This window comes from Petaurus breviceps, unplaced genomic scaffold (genome assembly GCF_028583685.1).
Source record: "Petaurus breviceps papuanus isolate PSGF00001 unplaced genomic scaffold, PetGlider_PUasm1.0 609, whole genome shotgun sequence".
Classification (NCBI taxonomy): Eukaryota; Metazoa; Chordata; class Mammalia; order Diprotodontia; family Petauridae; genus Petaurus; species Petaurus breviceps.
The window spans coordinates 72,678-89,997 of NW_027186401.1; the positions used below are offsets into that span (position 1 = coordinate 72,678).

The window sequence follows — 17,320 nt, forward strand, 5'->3', positions numbered from 1 at the left end:
CTCTCTCTCTCTCTCTGTCTCTCTCTCTCTCTCTCTCTCTCTCTCTTGGTTTTAGTGACACTTCTCTCCTGGTTCTTGAAACTAAATTCATTCTCTTCCCCCGAGTCCTCCCATCTTCCTTCTTTCCTCCCAGTACTGCAGACTCACAAATGAAGTGTCATGCACTCCTCAGTGACTCACACACAGTCCTGACCCCCATATTCAGTCTGCTGCAAAGTCCTGTGATTCCCCCTTGGTAACATGTCCCCCATACACCCCCTTCTCTCCCAACATGGCCACTGTCTTGGTTCAGGCCCAAATCACCTCACACCTGGGGTAGTACAAGAACCTGTGGCTGGCTCAGCTCCCTCAAGTCTCCCCTCACTCCAGTCATTTCTCCACCCACTTGTCAAAGGTTATCTTCATCAAGCTGTGTACTGACATTGTCACCATGTACTCCACAACCTCCTGTGGATCCCTAGCAAAAGGATCAAACATAAAATCCTCTCTGGGGCCACAAAAGCTCTCCACCACCTACCCCTCTGCTGCTCTTCTAGGTTTCTTTCACTTTATTTCCCCTCCAAATATGCTATCATCCAGTGGTATGGGCCTCCCTTCTGTTCTGTGAACAGGACTCTCCACCTCCTGACTCCAGGCTTTCCTCACATCCCCATGGCCAGAATGCTCTTCCCTGAAGCCCCAGTCAGAGCCCACCTTCCATAAGAAGCCTTTCTAGTCCTCCTTCACTTTAGTCCCTTCTGTCTCTCAATGAGCTCGAATTTGTCCTGTCTAGGACAGGTTTCTACATTGCTGTCTGTACCCCTACCCCCACCTGTGAGCTCCAGGACAGTAGGGGATGGACCTTATATCTCTTTATATCCTTGGTGCTTAGTAGAGGGTCTGGCAAATAGAAGGCATTTAATAAATATTTATTGACTTGAAGGCCTAAGAAAGAGCCCATATTGGAAAGTCTAACCCCGTTTTGCACTTTCAGTGGAGATCCATGCCCCCTAATAAAAATGACTTTTTTTATAGTACCTGAGATTTATCACTGGAAGGACATTGAAAGGCCACAATGTCCAACTCCATTTTACGGATGAGGAAACTGAGGTTCGGGGGTTCAATGACTTGTTCAGGATCTCACTGCTAAAATGTGTCTCAAAAAGAATTCCAAGTCAGGGCTTCCTGCCCCCAGATCTAGTACTTGCTTCACCCCCACATCTAGAAGCCTCTTGTCATCACAGCTTTCATATGCCTGTTTTCACCTGACTCACCTGGATGGCAGCTGCTCAGGTCTTCTTGCTCCATCAGCCATGGGGCTTCCCTTTGCTCCAAATAAGAAATCAGATCTTCTCTGGGAACTGGCAGCCCTGGGCAAGGGGAATCAGGGAGGAGGGTGGAGAAAAATTTGTCATTTAGTTCCCTTTAGGGAAAAGAGTGTTCACACATGACTGACTTATTCTGCCATTAATGCTTGTAATGCAAGTAAACCAAAATAGGATGTGCCAGGTAAGCCCTGAGTTCCTGAAAATTAGATCTTAAAGAATCAGCTTTGGCCTGTCCCCTCCCCTGCTCCTCACTCCCTCACCTATAAAAACCTTGGGACTCTTCATTCAGGAGTCTTTGACTCTTTAGGTGAGATTCTCCGGCTGGGAACTCAGTGAACCTCCGTTAGTGCAAATTCTGATTCTTGGCCAGTCTGTTAATCCTGCCAGCAATAGGGATTGCAAACAAGGAGCACAGGATGGTTCCCAGATGTCCCGAAGCAAGGTTTCCATAGCATTTATTTTTGGGAGCTTTGGGAAGAGATGGGGAGAAGATCAGAAAAGTTGATCTTCCTACACCTTTTTTATAGGAGGAGGGAACCACTGCGTAGCTTCCCCTATTTAGAAATCAGAGATAGCTGTAGGGTGGTGGAGAGAACCCTGGGCCTGGAGTCAGAAATGGCAGGATTTAAATCCAGCTTCAGAGAATTCCTAGCTGTGTGCCTCTGGACTAGTCACTTAACCTCTGTTTGCTGCAGGTTTCCCAAATGTCAAATGGGGATAATGATATATCACCTAATGACAACATACTGTAAAGGAAGCACTTAGCACAAGAGCTGGAGAACAGCAGTTGAACAGAAATGCTTATTCCCTTCCTTCCTTTCCCACCATCTGGGCTGGAATTTGGGGCAATATAAAGGAAGATAAAGGACAAACAGTGCCCTACAGGCACAACTAGAAGCTGGGAGCTACAAACTGAGGCTTCTCACAGGAAGAATGTCCTGAATATTTGGCCCATCCCAAAGAGGAAGGGGTGCAGGGAAAAGGCGCCTGAGCAGATTTCAGAGACTTGGCAGATAAAATTCATGTCCAGGGAGAGGCTGGACTACATCATGTGGGATTACGTCCACACCTGAGATGCTCCAACACTGATCTGATCTGGGACCTCAAGCTGCCTAGAATCGGCAACAGACAGCTTCAGGAGCAACCAGGAGACCTCCAGGTTCTCATTATCCAATGTATTGACCTTTTATAGGAAAACCAGACAGCAGGAGGTCCCTGTCTCTGGAACACAGGAGACCTGCACTTTCCACTTTCTAGTAATTGATAAATTCTCCAAAGCCAGCACACTCAGGAATGAATTTATTCCCTTTGATTGCAGATTAAGAGTGGACAGAAAAAGTGTCCTTACCCAGGGAGAGCAGATTCTGGGCATTCTCGAGCATGATCTGCTTGTACAATTCTTTTTGAGGATGATCCAAGAGGCCCCATTCCTCCTGGGTGAAGTCCACAGCCACATCCTTGAATGTCACCCTCTCCTAAACCATCAAAAGTCACAAGATTTAAAGTGGAAAAGACCAGGATTCATGCAGTCTAACTCATTAAGAGGAGGAAACTGAAGCACAGAAAGGGGGATTCACCAAAGTTTGTGTCCTTGGTAAGTATCAGAGTCAACACTGGAAACTATGATTATGAAGACTCCAATGGGACACTAAAAAAAGCCTTGGACATGGTCAATTGGAATAAAGTTGATTAAGGTCTTCCTGTAGAATGGGCCTCCCTATGGAGTTTGAGACAAAGTGTGTGTTCCATTTGTGAGGTAAGAGAATCTGTGGAAGAAAAAGAGAGAACATGTGAACTTTCTTCCTTATCAGAACTGATATAGTGATGTGTCAGAAAGAAAATTCTGTGAAGAGTTTGTGAGAAGGTAGTGACCACATTTTGTGGGGCGTCGGGCTGGGGTGAAAAAAACGAGAGAGGAAAGAAAGAGAAAATATCTAGTTCAAAGTCTTCTCTAGATCAAACATGAAAAGGATTCTCAGAGGTAGTAATGAAAACTTGACTTGTCCTGATGGATATGAGACTTTCCAGCCAAGGGAAGGAGAGTCGTCTGTTGTTACACCGAGGCCTGAGGCTGTCCTGGCTGTGATGCGTCACAACCAAAGCATCCCATGCCTTCACTTGATGCTTCCTTTTATTTGTCACTAGTATCTATTTCTTTATTATAATATCTAGGTACATAGTTGGTCACTGGTTTTCTCTGGGCTCAAAGAGGACCAGAGTGACATCCCTGTGTCAGGGTCCAGTGACTGTGTGTGACTGGGCCAGCTCAGACTAGCACAAACTCAGAAGGCTCCAGATAGTCCGTGTGACAACTGGAGGTGCAGGTGGCTCTGAACCTGCACGATGCGGGCACAGCACACCATGCTGCGGGGCCTAGGCTCATTGTCCCCCGTGTCTCACTGTGGAGTTCTTCAGAGAGACCTTGGGAATGTCCTCATGCTGCTTCTTCTGATCACGATGTAAGTACCTTGACTTCTAATGTTCTTTTGGTGCTTGAACATGGATCAAAAGCATTGCTTTAAAGGAGCCCACAGTTTGAAGAAATAGTAGAAAAGATAAACTTCTGGTTGTAGTTAGCAGCCGCGCTCCGGCCTCCAGCTGAGAAAAAGGGAAAGCCAACCCTTCAAGTTTACATTACTTGTCTTACACTTCAGCTCTTGCTCAAGGAGGGAAAGGAGTTAATCCAGTAAGACTGGAGTGAGGATCTAGCTGTTTATCAACCTATTTCTCTAGGAGATAGAAAGAGGAATGTAATCTTTAAAAAGAGTCTTATAATCCCATGATTATTTTATTCCTGTGAAGATATGTCTTAGTCTAAATAATATGCTACTAAATGAAAAAATCTTATCAAGCCATGTCTTCACTAAATTTATAGGTAACCTCGACTTGAACATAGATTTAGTCTGGCTTAACTGTATACCTAAAAGAACAGAGCTTAATCATACAATGAGACTACAAATAAATCAAAGTATTCAATACTAACTTATTGAAATGGGAATGGGAATTTGAAGATCTTTCCTGCTTTGAGGATCTTTCTTCAGCCTTAATAGGCTGAATGTAATCACATGGAGCCTATGGCAGGAGGTGTTTGCTGAAGGGTGGAACAGAGCTGAGAGGAAGCTGGGAGTCAGAGGAATTAGAACTGGAGGGAGGAGAGGACGTGGGCAAGGAGACAGCTAGGTATGGCATGTGTTATGTTGTGTTATGGTGTATTAACTTCTTTGTTGCTATGATGGATTCAGTCTTCTGGTGTTGGAATTTGGCTTTCTGGTGTCTGAACAAATGTTTTGCTTCTGGCTTCTATATGGAGAGTCTGTTATATTTTGCAATTCAGAATTATGCCAGCATATTCATAATTGCCATAGTTGCTGTAAATATTGCATTGGCACTACATTTTGATGACAAGGATGAGATTGTGAAATATCAGAGCTCTATTTGGAGGCAGAAGGGCTTTAGAAGAAATGGATAACGCAGGATGGAAGGATTTACCGTATTCCTTCCTAGCAAGGGAATGGGCTAAAAGTTCAGGGCTCTGTGAAAACTAGAAACAGAGGCTACAGAAGGGAGAACAGAGAGATTTAGAAACCTACTTGCAAGGAATACAAATAAAACCAGGGAAAGAACTGAAAGGAGTGTATAGAAGATGCTGGTTTTTTTTAATAAAAAATAAAATCATTTATTATGCCATTCATAAGAGAATGTTCTCAGTTTCCCACACTAAGGACTTCGTGGGCCAGGAATTTGATTTTTAATCAGACATATATTTTATTGAAAATTTAAGAATGTTTATCCTATGGATTTAGTTTTTCTTTGTATTTATTTATATAATTTAAAAAAACTTATTTACTTTTATTTTACAACATTCAGTACCACAAGTTTTTGAGTTCCAAGTTTTCTTCCCCTCCCTCACTTATCCCCTCCCCACCATGGCGGCAAGCAATCTGATATAGGATTTACATATACCTTCACATTAAACATTGTTAAGTTGTAAAGAAGAATTATAACCAATGGAGTGAACAACGAGAAAGAAAAAACAAAACAAAATGAAAAAGAGAGCAAGTGGTCTGCTTCAATCTGCATTCAGACTCCATAATTCTTTCTCTAGATATGGAGAGCCTTTTCCATCATGAGTCTTTTGGACTTGTCCCAGAATCTTGCATTGCTGAGAAGAGCACAGGCTATCCAAGTTGGTCATCACAGATATGAAGTGTCCACAATGGCGTATACTATTCTCCTGGTTCTGCTCTCCTCACTCACCATCAGTTTATATAAGCCTCTACAAGGTATTAAAGTCCATCTGCTCCTCATGTCCCATAGCACAATAGTATTCCATTACATTCATATACTACAACTTGTTCAACCATTCCCCAATTGAAGGGCATCCCCTTGATTTCCAATTCTTTGCCACCACAAAGAGCTGCAATAAATATTTTTGTATAATTCCACATGTAAGGTCTCTTTTGGATACAGCCCTAGAAGTGGTATTGCTGGGTCAAAGGGTATGCACATTTTTATAGCCCTTTGGGCATAGTTCCAAATTGCTCTCCAGAATGGTTGGATCAGTTCACAACTCCACCAGCAATGCATTAGTGTTCCAATTTTCCCACATCTTTTCCAGCATTTGTCATTTTCTGGTTTTGTCATATTAGCCAATCTGACAGGTGAGATGTGGTACCTCAGAGTTCTTTTCATTTACATTTGTCTAATCAAAAGTGATTTGGAGAATTTTTTCATATGCTTATAGATGTCTTTTATTTCTTCCTCTGAAAACTGCCTGCTCATAGTTTTTGACAATTTATTAATCAGGGAATGACTTGTATTCTTATATATTTAACTCAGTTCTCTTTATATTTTAGAAATGAGGCCTTTTTCAGAGACACTAGTTCTAAAAATTCTTTCCCAATTTTCTGCTTCCCTCCTAATATTGGTTACACTGACTTTGTACAAAACCTTTTCAATTTAATGTAATCAAAATTACCCATTTTGCATTTTGTAATGCTCTCTATCTCTTGTTGGGTCATAAATTCTTCCTTTCTCCATAAATATAACAGGTAAACTATTCCTTGCTCTCCTAGATTGCATATAGCATCAGCCTTTATATCTAAATAGTAAATCCATTTTGACTTTATTTTGGTATACAGTATAAGATATTGGTCTATGCCCAATTTCTGCCATACTATTTTCCAGTTTTCCCAGCAATTTTTGTCAAATAGTGAGTTCTTATCCCAGAAGCTGGAGTCTTTGGGTTTATCAAACAGTAGGTTACTATAGTCACTGACTACTGTGCCTTGTGTCCCTAATCTATTCCACTGATTCACCACTATATTTCTCAGCCAATACCAAGTGGTTTTGACAATTGCTGCTTTATAATACAGTTTAAAATCTGGTATTGTGAGGGCACCTTCCTTAGCATTTCTTTTCATTAATTCCCTTGACATTCTGGGCCTTTTGTTCTTCCAAATGTATTTCGTTATTTTTTCTAGCTCTTTAAAATAATTTTTTGGTATGTTGATTGATACAGCACTAAATAGTAAACTAATTTAGGTAAAACCGTCATTTTTATTACATTAGCTCAGCTTAGCCTATTCCAATTATTTAGATCTGACTTTATTTGTGTGAAAAGTATTTTGTAATTATGTTCATACAGTTCCTGGGTTTGTTTTGGCAGGTAGATTCCCAAATATTTTGTACCATCTATAACTTTAAATGGAATTTCTCTTTCTATTTCTTGCTGTTATAGGAATATATATATATATATATACATATATATATATATATATGTATATATATATGTATATAAATGCTGAAGATTTATGTGGGCTTATTTTATATCCTACAATGTTGCTAAAGCTATTTATATTTCAAATATATCAAGTACTTGATTCTCCAGGATTCTCTAAGTATATTATCAGCAGAGTCATACCTTGGTCTTTTCTTTGTTTATTCTAATTACTTCAGTTTCTTTTTCTTCTCTTATTGCTACAGCTAACATTTCTAGTACCAAATTAATAACAGGAGTGATAGCGGACATCCTTGTTTCATCCCAGATCTTATTGGAAATGCTTCTAGCTTATCCCCATTATATATTTTGTTTTGTTAGATTTTGCTTTTTGGAGGGGGGAAGGTAGGGCAATTGGGGTTAAGTGACTGCCCAAGGTCACACGGCTAGTTTTTGTGTTAAGTGTCTGAGGCTGGATTTGAACTCAGGTTCTCCTGACTCCAGGGCCAGTGCTCTATTGCGCCACCCGGCTGCCCCATCCCCATTACATATAATAATTGCTGGTGGTTTCAGGTAGAGTCTATTTATTATTTTAAGGAAGACTCCATTTATTCCTATGCTTTCTAGTGTTTTTAATATCAATGGATGTTGTATTTTGTCAAAAGCTTTTTCTGCATCTATTGAGATAATCACATGGTTTCTATTAGTTTTGTTGTTGATATAATCGATTGTGTTGATAGTTTTCCTAATATTGAACCAGTCTTGCATTCCTGAAGTGAACCTGATCAAAGTATATCATTCTCATGATAAATCGCTGTAATGTTCTTGCTAATATTTTACTTAAAATTTTTTCATCTATATTCATTAGGGAAATTGGTCTATAATATTCTTTCTCTGTTTTGGCTTTTCCCAATTTAGGTATCAGCACCATGTTTGTATCACAAAAAGAATTTGGTAAGACTCATTCTTCATCAGTTTTCCCAAATAGTCTATAATGTACTGGAATTAATTATTCTTTAAATGTTTGATAGAATTTGCTTATAAATTCATCTGGTCTTGGAGATTTTTTCCTAGAGAATTCATTGATGGTCTGTTTAATTTCTTTTTCTGAGATGGGACTATTTAAGTATTTTACTTGCTCTTCTGTTAATCTGGGCAATTTACACTTTCATAAATATTCATCCATTTCACCAAGATTGTCAAATTTATGGGCATATAATTGGGCAAAATAATTCCTAATTATTGTTTTAATTTTCTCTTCATTGCAGGTAAGTTTACCCTTTTCATTTTTGATACTGGTGAGGCTGGGTTTTACTAACAGGTTACCATATTATATGTAAAAGCAGAGATGAACTGCTGGAAGTGAAAGCTCAGATGGAAAGGGAGTTGGCTATGTTGCATCATTTGGATTCTCCTTCAGAAGAGAATCTCAGGTGATAGAAAAGAAGGGTGCTGTGCTTCTGAAAAAGAAGGGAAAAAATTAACAAAAGGAAGGTGCATGCCACTCTGGCACAGGCTGAGCCTAGTTGCCACAGTGACAATTGACAGAAGAATGTATGGGAGGAAAATGAAACAAAGTTAGATAAGGAGGCTTTTATGAGGGCACAAGTTCATCCCACACTGAGAAGAAAGCGGGAGAATCACAAGGTCCAAAAAGAGTTCAGGGAGATAAGTGAGGATTTCACTCAGCAGGAGGTTACTGATATATTAAGTTGATTCACCCAAAGGATGGGAGAATCATTAGTGTCTTAGATGATGAGAGTGAGTAATGAAGGTGCCAGAGGAGTATGGGTAGCCAGCATGGATTGCTTGAAATATATAGGTATTAGTCAGAATCTTTTTGTACAGTAAGCTTTTAGGGATCATCATATGCTAGGAGGTAACAAGATGACCAATCTGTTAGCTTGTAGCAGCAAGCACTCTAACATACCCAGGATGGCTGCTAGAACAGGTTCTTAGATCTGCTTTCCTAAAGGAAAGCAACTCAAAATGGGTTAACAATCTTACTTTAATTAAACGTATATCATTTAACTAGTTCAGAGGAAAAAGTCAGCACCCTGAACTTCATAAATTACAAACAGAAGTTACAAGCAGACAAAAAATACACAGAAAAACAAATCAGCAGACAGGGCTTCCAGCTGTCTGACCATTACATCCATACCTAGTCACAGTTATCAAAGAGGAAAGCACCAACATCTGGGTTTTCAAAGCTGGGGGGCTCAACAGCTGCCCAGAGTCTCACCCGGCCAAATCACACAACTCTTTCCAAAGTGAGCCCCAAAGCTAAACCTCACCTCAGGGTATATATAGCCTTCTCCTGGCTCAGACAATGTCACAACCCTCTTGACCCACTGCCCAATCATAAAAATAACAAGGTGTGGGCATTCCTGAAAAACAAGCCTCCCACTATAGGCTCCATGTGACCACATTCAGCCTATTAGGAGGCAGAGTACATTTTCAAATCAGAAAAGGTTCTCAGATTCACTTAAGGCTATCAAAGGGCCAAGCAGCAGGGAAGATCTTCAGATTCCCATTACATAGCTATGGCCATAGACTGATGCAATAAATGTATTCCACTGATTCTATGTGTCCCAGTGAAGAAAGACCCTAGTATTCACTTAGGGACTGTATGAGAAAGTTAAAGGAAGAGGTAATGAAAACTGTTATCATGGGGGGAGATGCAAATATGTATCATGATATCCCCTTACCAGTTTCTCATAGAAATATCATAGTGAAGATGGCTGCTTCTAGTTATAAGCACCTGATTCTGATTCTACTAATTAGGGAGATCGGGCACCCTCTTTCAGAGGTGCTAGATAAGATTTCACAGTTAAGTGACTTAGGAGAATGGGAAAAAGATAAATTTCCTTGAGAGAGAAGAGTAAATAGCATACTCAAAGTCAGATAGATTGGCAAGAAAAGAATTGCTATTGCTCTACAGAGAGCAGGGGTAGATTTTGGATTTTGGAAGAATAGATGATATTCCAACTAATGAACTATATAAAGCATACTGAGAAAGGGGGCTTAATATTAGATGGAGTAGGGAAGTAAGAATTGCCTCTACAGATCCTCCTGAATCCTTGTGTCCAAGTTCATCACACCTATAGGGAGAACAGGGAATTGACCAAGTCCCAGCTAAGATTGAAGACATGGACAGGATTACAGACCCCATATCAATTTGACCATATATTGGAAAAATGGATCAAATACTATAACTAGGGCATTAATAGATACTGGGGCAGAGGCCTTCCTTACATATGGTAACTCATAAATTCAAACATAGAACTCCCATCAGAGGACTGGGAAGAAGTACACTTCTAGCCAGAATGATGACCCCAAATCTGCAGAAAACACATAAAATTCCAAATATTGAGTATTGGACTAAGAGGCAAGATGTCCCAGTGCAGTATCCAGGAACACCTGCTTCGGTAGGATATGATTTATATTGTTTAGAGGACTTTTAGTTGAATAGAAAAAAAATAAGAAAAATCTTCACTGTAATATGTGTATCTCTAAAAATTATTTTTGATAGATTTTACCTAAATCAGGATTAGTAGCTCAAGGAATACATTCTAATGTATTAGTGGAGTAATTAGTGGAGTAATAGAGTCTAATTATCAAGGAGAAATTATTATGACATTCCAAAATTTGGGTGAATACCCCCTACAGTTTTGTAAAAATGATAGAATAGTTCAAGTGATCATTATTCCTTGTGAAATAATACCACTTGTGAAAACTAATCCTCCTTCCAAAATAACTATCAGACGAACTCAAGGGTTTTGGTTCTACTAATAGAATAAAATTGGGAGCTAAAATATGGAGAAAGCAGAAGCCAGACAATGTTCCAAAGGCTGCAGAAATTATAGGACATAGGAAAGATAATACTGTAACTGTTGTTTATTCAGGAGAAGATGGTTACCAAATTCTACCCTTGACTCATACATTCTATTGTTCATGAGGCTGTGATGGTGGGTTCATGGGCTCCAGAAGCAAGGCTGACCCTATAACAACCCTGCTTCTGGTTATGGTCTCCTTGTTTCTTTTTGGCTTTTTGTCTGTTGAACTTGTTTGCGAGATTTGTTTCCTTCAGGCTTAGTACCCTCCACCTGCAGATGCCTGATTGCTTAAACCAGATCATGGTGGAGGGTGGAGAGTCTCTATTTTCTTGGTATTAATTGTTAGGCCAAAATTAGCACAGGAAGCAGAGAAATTATCCATAATCTGTTATTTAGTTACCTAGAAATAACATTAATGTGATGGAGAAAGCATAGTTCCTTTATATAGATCAGAAAATACACTGATTGGGGCAGCTAGATGGCACAGTGAGTAAGAGTGCCGGCCCCAGAGTCGGGAGGACCCAGGATAGGTTCCGGCCTCAGATACTTAACACCCACCCACACAAAAAAAACTGTCCATGTAACCTTGGGCAAGTTACTTAATCCCAATTTGCTTTGAAAAAAAAAAAAAGAAAATACAATGATACTTGGGAGTGGTGATCTATATTCCCATGGTGCTACATGCACAATGTGTGTTTGGTCAGTGCACTTGGAATTTGCTGGTCTTTCATTTCCATCTGAAGTATATGATTCACTTTATTAGATTTTCTGATATTTGGGAATAATTCTCTATCATGTGCATTAAAAAATTGTCTTTTTGCATTTTTATTATTTTGATTTCTTGTTTAAAACATCTGACTCATGGTCCATTGCTTACCCACATTTCACCTTTCACTGCCTTTATTGAATTATGTGAAAAAACACTATGCTAAGGACTAGCGAAACAAAAAGGAAAGATGCAAAAGATACTCCCTGCCCTCAAGTAATTTATAATCTAATGGGGGAGACAGTGTGCAAACAAATACACACCAACCAGTTATGGAGAGAAGAAATAGGAAATGATTGAAAGAAGGAAGACAAGAGGATAAAGAAGGATTTTGGGAAGGCTTCCTGCAGAAGGTGGGATTTTAGTGTAAATTAAGGGAAGCCTGGAAAGTAGAGGAGTGACCTGATTAGAACTGCATTGTAGGAAAACAGTGTAGTAACTGAATGGAGAATGGCTTGGAGTGGGCAGAGCCTTGAGGGAGGTAGACCCACCAGCAGTCTATCTTAATAGCCCAGTCATGAGGTGATATGGGCCTGCACTAGGCTGGTGGCAGTGTCAGAAAAGAGGAAGGATATGCTGTAGAGATGCTGTGAAGGTGAAATGGACAGACCTTGGCACCATACTGGATATGTGGAGGAAGAGAGAGTGGGGAAGTCCAGAATGAATCCTAGGTGGTGGTGAGCCTGAAGCAGGGTAATGTTGCCCTCTAAAATAATGGGGAAGGTAGGAGGGGGACTGTTTAGGGAAGATATAATGAATTCTGTTTTGGACATGTTACGTTTACAATATCTACTAGTCTCTAGTTTGATTTGTTTCTAAGGAAATTAGAGATACAAGGTTGGAGGTTAGCACTGAGATAGGGGCAGGTAAGGTAGATTTGAGAATCACCAACATGAAGATGGTACTAAATTCATGGGAACTGATGAAATCACCAAGTAAAATACCATAGAGGAAGAAGAAAAGAGGAACCAGGACAGAAATCTGAGAGACACCCATGGTTAAAAGGCATACTCAGGAGGGGGATCAAGCAGGATGAAAACTAGGAAAGAGTGGTATCCCAAAAGCCTAGAAAGAAGTATCAAGGAGGAGAGAGTGCTTCACCATGTCAAAAGGTGCAGAAAAATCAAGGAGAATGGGGATTGAGGAGGTGAGCGTTATAGACTCAGGAAGGAAAGAGCAAAGAGAGGAGGAGGTAAGAAGAGGGGAAAGATTGAAAAGGCTCATCAAACGAGACCTCACTTTGGGAGGGGCAGGGATTTGCACTGATGAATGGTCTTATAGGTGAAGGAAGGCAAGGATGCCCCGCTGAGGTCTGGCGGGATTTAGTGCCTGCAAAATCTACTTGTCATGGAAAGGGGGGGAAGAGTTGTGTTCTTGGGGGCAGTTGTCACTTGGAGGACGAGGAGAGCATGGACATAGAGATGAAATCTCTAGGCAAAGGTAGAAGAAATGGAAGGGTCAACAAGAGAGACAGATGTCACTATGATGAGATACTCTCTGCCACAGAGGGACACCTGCAATAAAACACATTATCCTGACAGCAAGTCCCAGTGGGAAAGAAGAAACCACGGGATAAGTCCTACAAGGCTATGTCAGAAACAACTAAGTGGGTGGAGCTTAGAATGGTTCTCCTGGAGAACGTAGATGTATGAAGTACACAGAGAAAAGAGAGAGCCCCAGTGATTATAGGGATCATGTAACAGAGAATGAGAGTCTGGGTAAAACAGAAGGAAAAGATGGTGAATGAAGAGCGAGAGAAATACTTGTTGAAAAAGGCACAAAAATAGATGAAATAAAAAAACTAATGAGGTCTGGACAAGCTACTTATTGGAGAATCAGAAATTTCTAAGCCCTCCAGGTTTTGTTCACAAACAGATAGAAAATCACCACAAGGGTACACAAGACTCAGCAGTCAATGACTATAATAATCTACTCTTTGATAAACCCAAAGACCCCAGTTTTGGGGATAAGAACTCACTATTTGACAAAATCTGCTGGGAACACTGGAATATAGTATGGCAGAAACTGGGCATAGACCATTGTCTAACACCATATACCAAAATCAAGTCTAAATGGGTGCATGATCTAGGTATAAAGGCTGATACTGTAAGCAATCTGGGAAAGCAAGGAATAGTATATCTGTCAGATTTATGGAGAGGGGAAGACTTCATGACCAAACAAGAATTAGAGAGCATTATAAAATGCAAAATGGATAACTGATTACATGAAATTGAAAAGCTTCTGCACAAACAAAGCTAATGTAACCAAGATTAAAAGGGAAGTGGAAAATTGGGAAAGAATTTTTATAACCAATGTCTCTGATAAAGGCCTCATATAAAGGATATGAACAGGCAGTTCTCAGAGGAGGAAATTAAAGCTATCTATAAGCACATGAAAAAATGTTCTAAATCACTATTGATTAGAGAAATGCAAATCAAGGGGCAGCCAGGTAGCACAGTGAGTAAGAGCACCGGCCCCAGTGTCGGGATGACCCTGGGATCGAATCCGGGCTCAGACATGTAGCACCCACCCAGAAACGCCTGGCCATGTAACCTTGAGCAAGTTACTTAACCCCAATTGCTTTAAAAAAAATGCAAATCAAAACAAGTCTGAGGTACCACATCTCACCTGTCAGATTGGCTAATATGACAAAACCGGAAAATGATAAATGCTGGAGAGGATGTGGAAAAATTGGAACACTAATAATGCATTGCTGGTGGAGTTATGAACTGACCCAATCTTTCTGGAGAGCAACCTGGAATTATGCCCAAAGGGTATAAGTAATTTCATATCCTTTGACCCAGCAATACCACTTCTGGGGTTGTATCCCAAAGAGATCATGGAAGTGGGAGGAAGACCCATATGTACAAAAATATGTATAGCAGCTCTTTTTGTGGTGGCAAAGAATTGGAAATTAAGGGAGTGCCCATCAATTGGGGAATGGCTGAACAAGTTATGGTATATGAATATAATGGAATACTATTGTGTCATAAGAAATGAGGAGCAGACGGTCTTCATATTTACCTGGAGAGGCTTAAAAGAACTGATGCTGAGTGAGAAGAGCAGAGCCAGGAGAAATTTGTACACAATCACAGACACAACGTATGTGTGATGGCCAACTTTGATAGACTGGATTCATCTCATCAATGCAGGGTTATAAGTCAACTCCAAAAGGCTCATGATGGAGAGAGAGGTCTACATTCAGAGAAAGAACAAGAAAGAACAGTTTGAATCCAGATTGAAGCAAACTACCTCCTCTCTGTCTTCTTCTTGTTTGTTTTTTTTTTCCTCTTTCCCATTGTTCATTCCATCTGATACAATCCTTTATAACCTGACTAAAGCTTAATGTGAAAGTATCTGCAGATGCTATACTTGATTGCATGCCACCATGGGGGTGGGGGGAGGGAAGGGAAGAAAATTTGAAACTCAAAGAACTGGGGAACTGAATCTTGTAAACTCAAAGTAAATGAACAAATTAATAAAGACCAAAAAAAAATTAAAAAGAAAATCACCACAAACTGAATATAGAGCAGCAAAAATGAAGGGGTAAATCTGGTATCCTCCTAGGGAAGCTTGAGAGAACCTCAGAAAAGACAGGACCTCAAAGGGCTGAGGTTCGACCTGCGTGAAGGATACACACTTACAGGTCAACTCCATTGAATCAATAAGTTTCAGGTCCTAGGGCAGCTCTCACAGGAAGCAGACTAGGCTACAAGAAGTTTCGCCTCAACTTTCACTCCTCGTAGTTTCAAGAAATTTCCCTTCACACACTTTAAATTACATCCTTTTATCTATGGAACAACAGATGGGTGAGTGGGGGAACATTGAAGGACCCCCTCTCCCTGGGGCGGCTTCCAGAAGCCAGGCCTAGAGATGCTGAATGGATTAAAAATCAGAATTCAACAATATGTTGTTTACAAGAAAAACATTTAAGAATGAGACAAGCACAAAGAGTAAAATGGAGAGCTGAAGAATTTATTATGCTTCAGCTGATGCGAAAACAGCAGGGGGAGCAATTACAATTTCTGAGAAAGTTAGGGATGAAATAGGTTTAATTAAAGGAGAAAAGCAGGGTAACTGCATTTTGGTAAAAGATATCCAATAATGAAGCAATATTGATAATAAAGCTGTATGCAGCAAATACTGTAGCAGGCTGCTGTTGTTGAGGAGGAGAGGAGAGAAGAGGAAAGGCTACTCACAGGTTGTGTTTGTGTCCTTCACTCTTGAAGAGGGAGATGATGATATGACTTGAAGTTCACTTGGATTGGAGGGAGGGAGGGCTGTGCAAAGTCACCAGCATCACGTTTACCTCCAGAGCCATCTGGGTCCAGTGGCCAGATTATTCCTCAGGAGGACTGGAGATGGCCCAGGATGCATTGGGAGACCCTGGCCCTTGTGGGCTAAGGTCTTTTCAGGTTCTCACTTTGAGTGAGGTTTTACCCATTCAATAAATAGTCCTCTTTAAGAAGTTAATCAAGGGGATGGCCCCTTTAATCACAAAAGAACAAAACAAACAAACTGGGAAGGGAGGACCCTCAGGCTTCCTGACCAAAAGAGAAACAGTTACCATTTAGTATTTCCATTCACTCTGTGCTAGGACCTGTTGTCCAGTCTGTGAGCTTCAGAGTGAATTGGGTTAAGGCTTGGTCTTTCATCAAGAAACGTGGCCAGTAAATCCAAATGAGAAAAGGCAATTTTTGGCCATCAAAATATACCATCCCCTGGGCAGAGCACCCCCAGGAAAGGATGGAGAGGAGAGGAAAGAAGAGGAGAGTGACCTTGCACTGTAGTATCTAAACTTTTAGAAGAAATGAATTACAAGTAGAGATAGATAGACTTTAATCTTTCCCTTTCAGAACTAGATAAACCTAACCAAAAATAAAATAAAGTCGAGGAAGTGAATAGAATTCTAGATAAGCTAGATATGATAAATATTTGGAGAGAATTGAAATGAAATAGAAGAATACGTCTTTTTTTTTAAAGCAATTCGTGGTATTTCTACAAAGATTGACCATATATTATTATATAAAAATTTTATAGTTGAGTAGAAAAGCAGAAATATTAAAAGTATCCTTTTCAGATCAAAACACAATAAAAATTGTGTATAAATAAGGGACCATGAAAATATAGATTGAAAAATAATTGGAGATTAAACAATCTAATCTTAAAGAATAAGAGGGATAAAGATTAAATCATAGAAATAATTTCATTAAAGAGAATTACAGCAGGGAGATAACATATCAAAACCTATGGGATACAGCAAAAGCAGTGAGCAGAGGAAAATTTATATCTTTAAATGCTTACATCAATAAAACAAAGAAAGAGCACAACAATAAATTGGGCATACTTTAAAAAAAAAGAACTAGAAAAAGATCAAACTAAAAATGTCCAATTAAAAACTAAATTAGAAATTCTAAAATTTAAAGATGAAATTAATTAAATTTAGTGTAAAAAAAACTACTGAATTAATAAATAAAACTAGCAGTTCATTTTTGTGAAAAAAAAAAATAAACAGTTGGTTAATCTGATTTAAGAAGAGAGAAGAAAACCAAATCACTAGTATTAAAAATGAAAACGGTGAACATACCATGAACAAAGTAGAAATTAAAGGAATTATTTTGCCCAAAGGCAGGCCAATAAATTGAGTGATTTAAGTGAAATGGAAGAATGTTTACAAAAACATAAATTGCTA

The 17,320-nt window shown here is 39.6% G+C and overlaps 1 protein-coding gene across 3 annotated transcripts in view; it reads right to left on the reverse strand.

Annotated features, from left to right (window-relative positions):
• Positions 1-17,320, reverse strand: part of LOC138173591 (zinc finger protein 135-like) — a 110,286-nt gene that overhangs the window by 6,507 nt on the left and 86,459 nt on the right. For all 3 annotated transcript variants that reach the window (XM_069103633.1, XM_069103632.1, XM_069103631.1), the window contains 2 exons: positions 2,656-2,782; positions 1,254-1,349 (listed from right to left, as the gene is read on the reverse strand). In XM_069103633.1, coding sequence (XP_068959734.1) covers positions 1,254-1,349; positions 2,656-2,782 — 223 coding nt within the window. The remainder of the gene's footprint in view (positions 1-1,253; positions 1,350-2,655; positions 2,783-17,320) is intronic.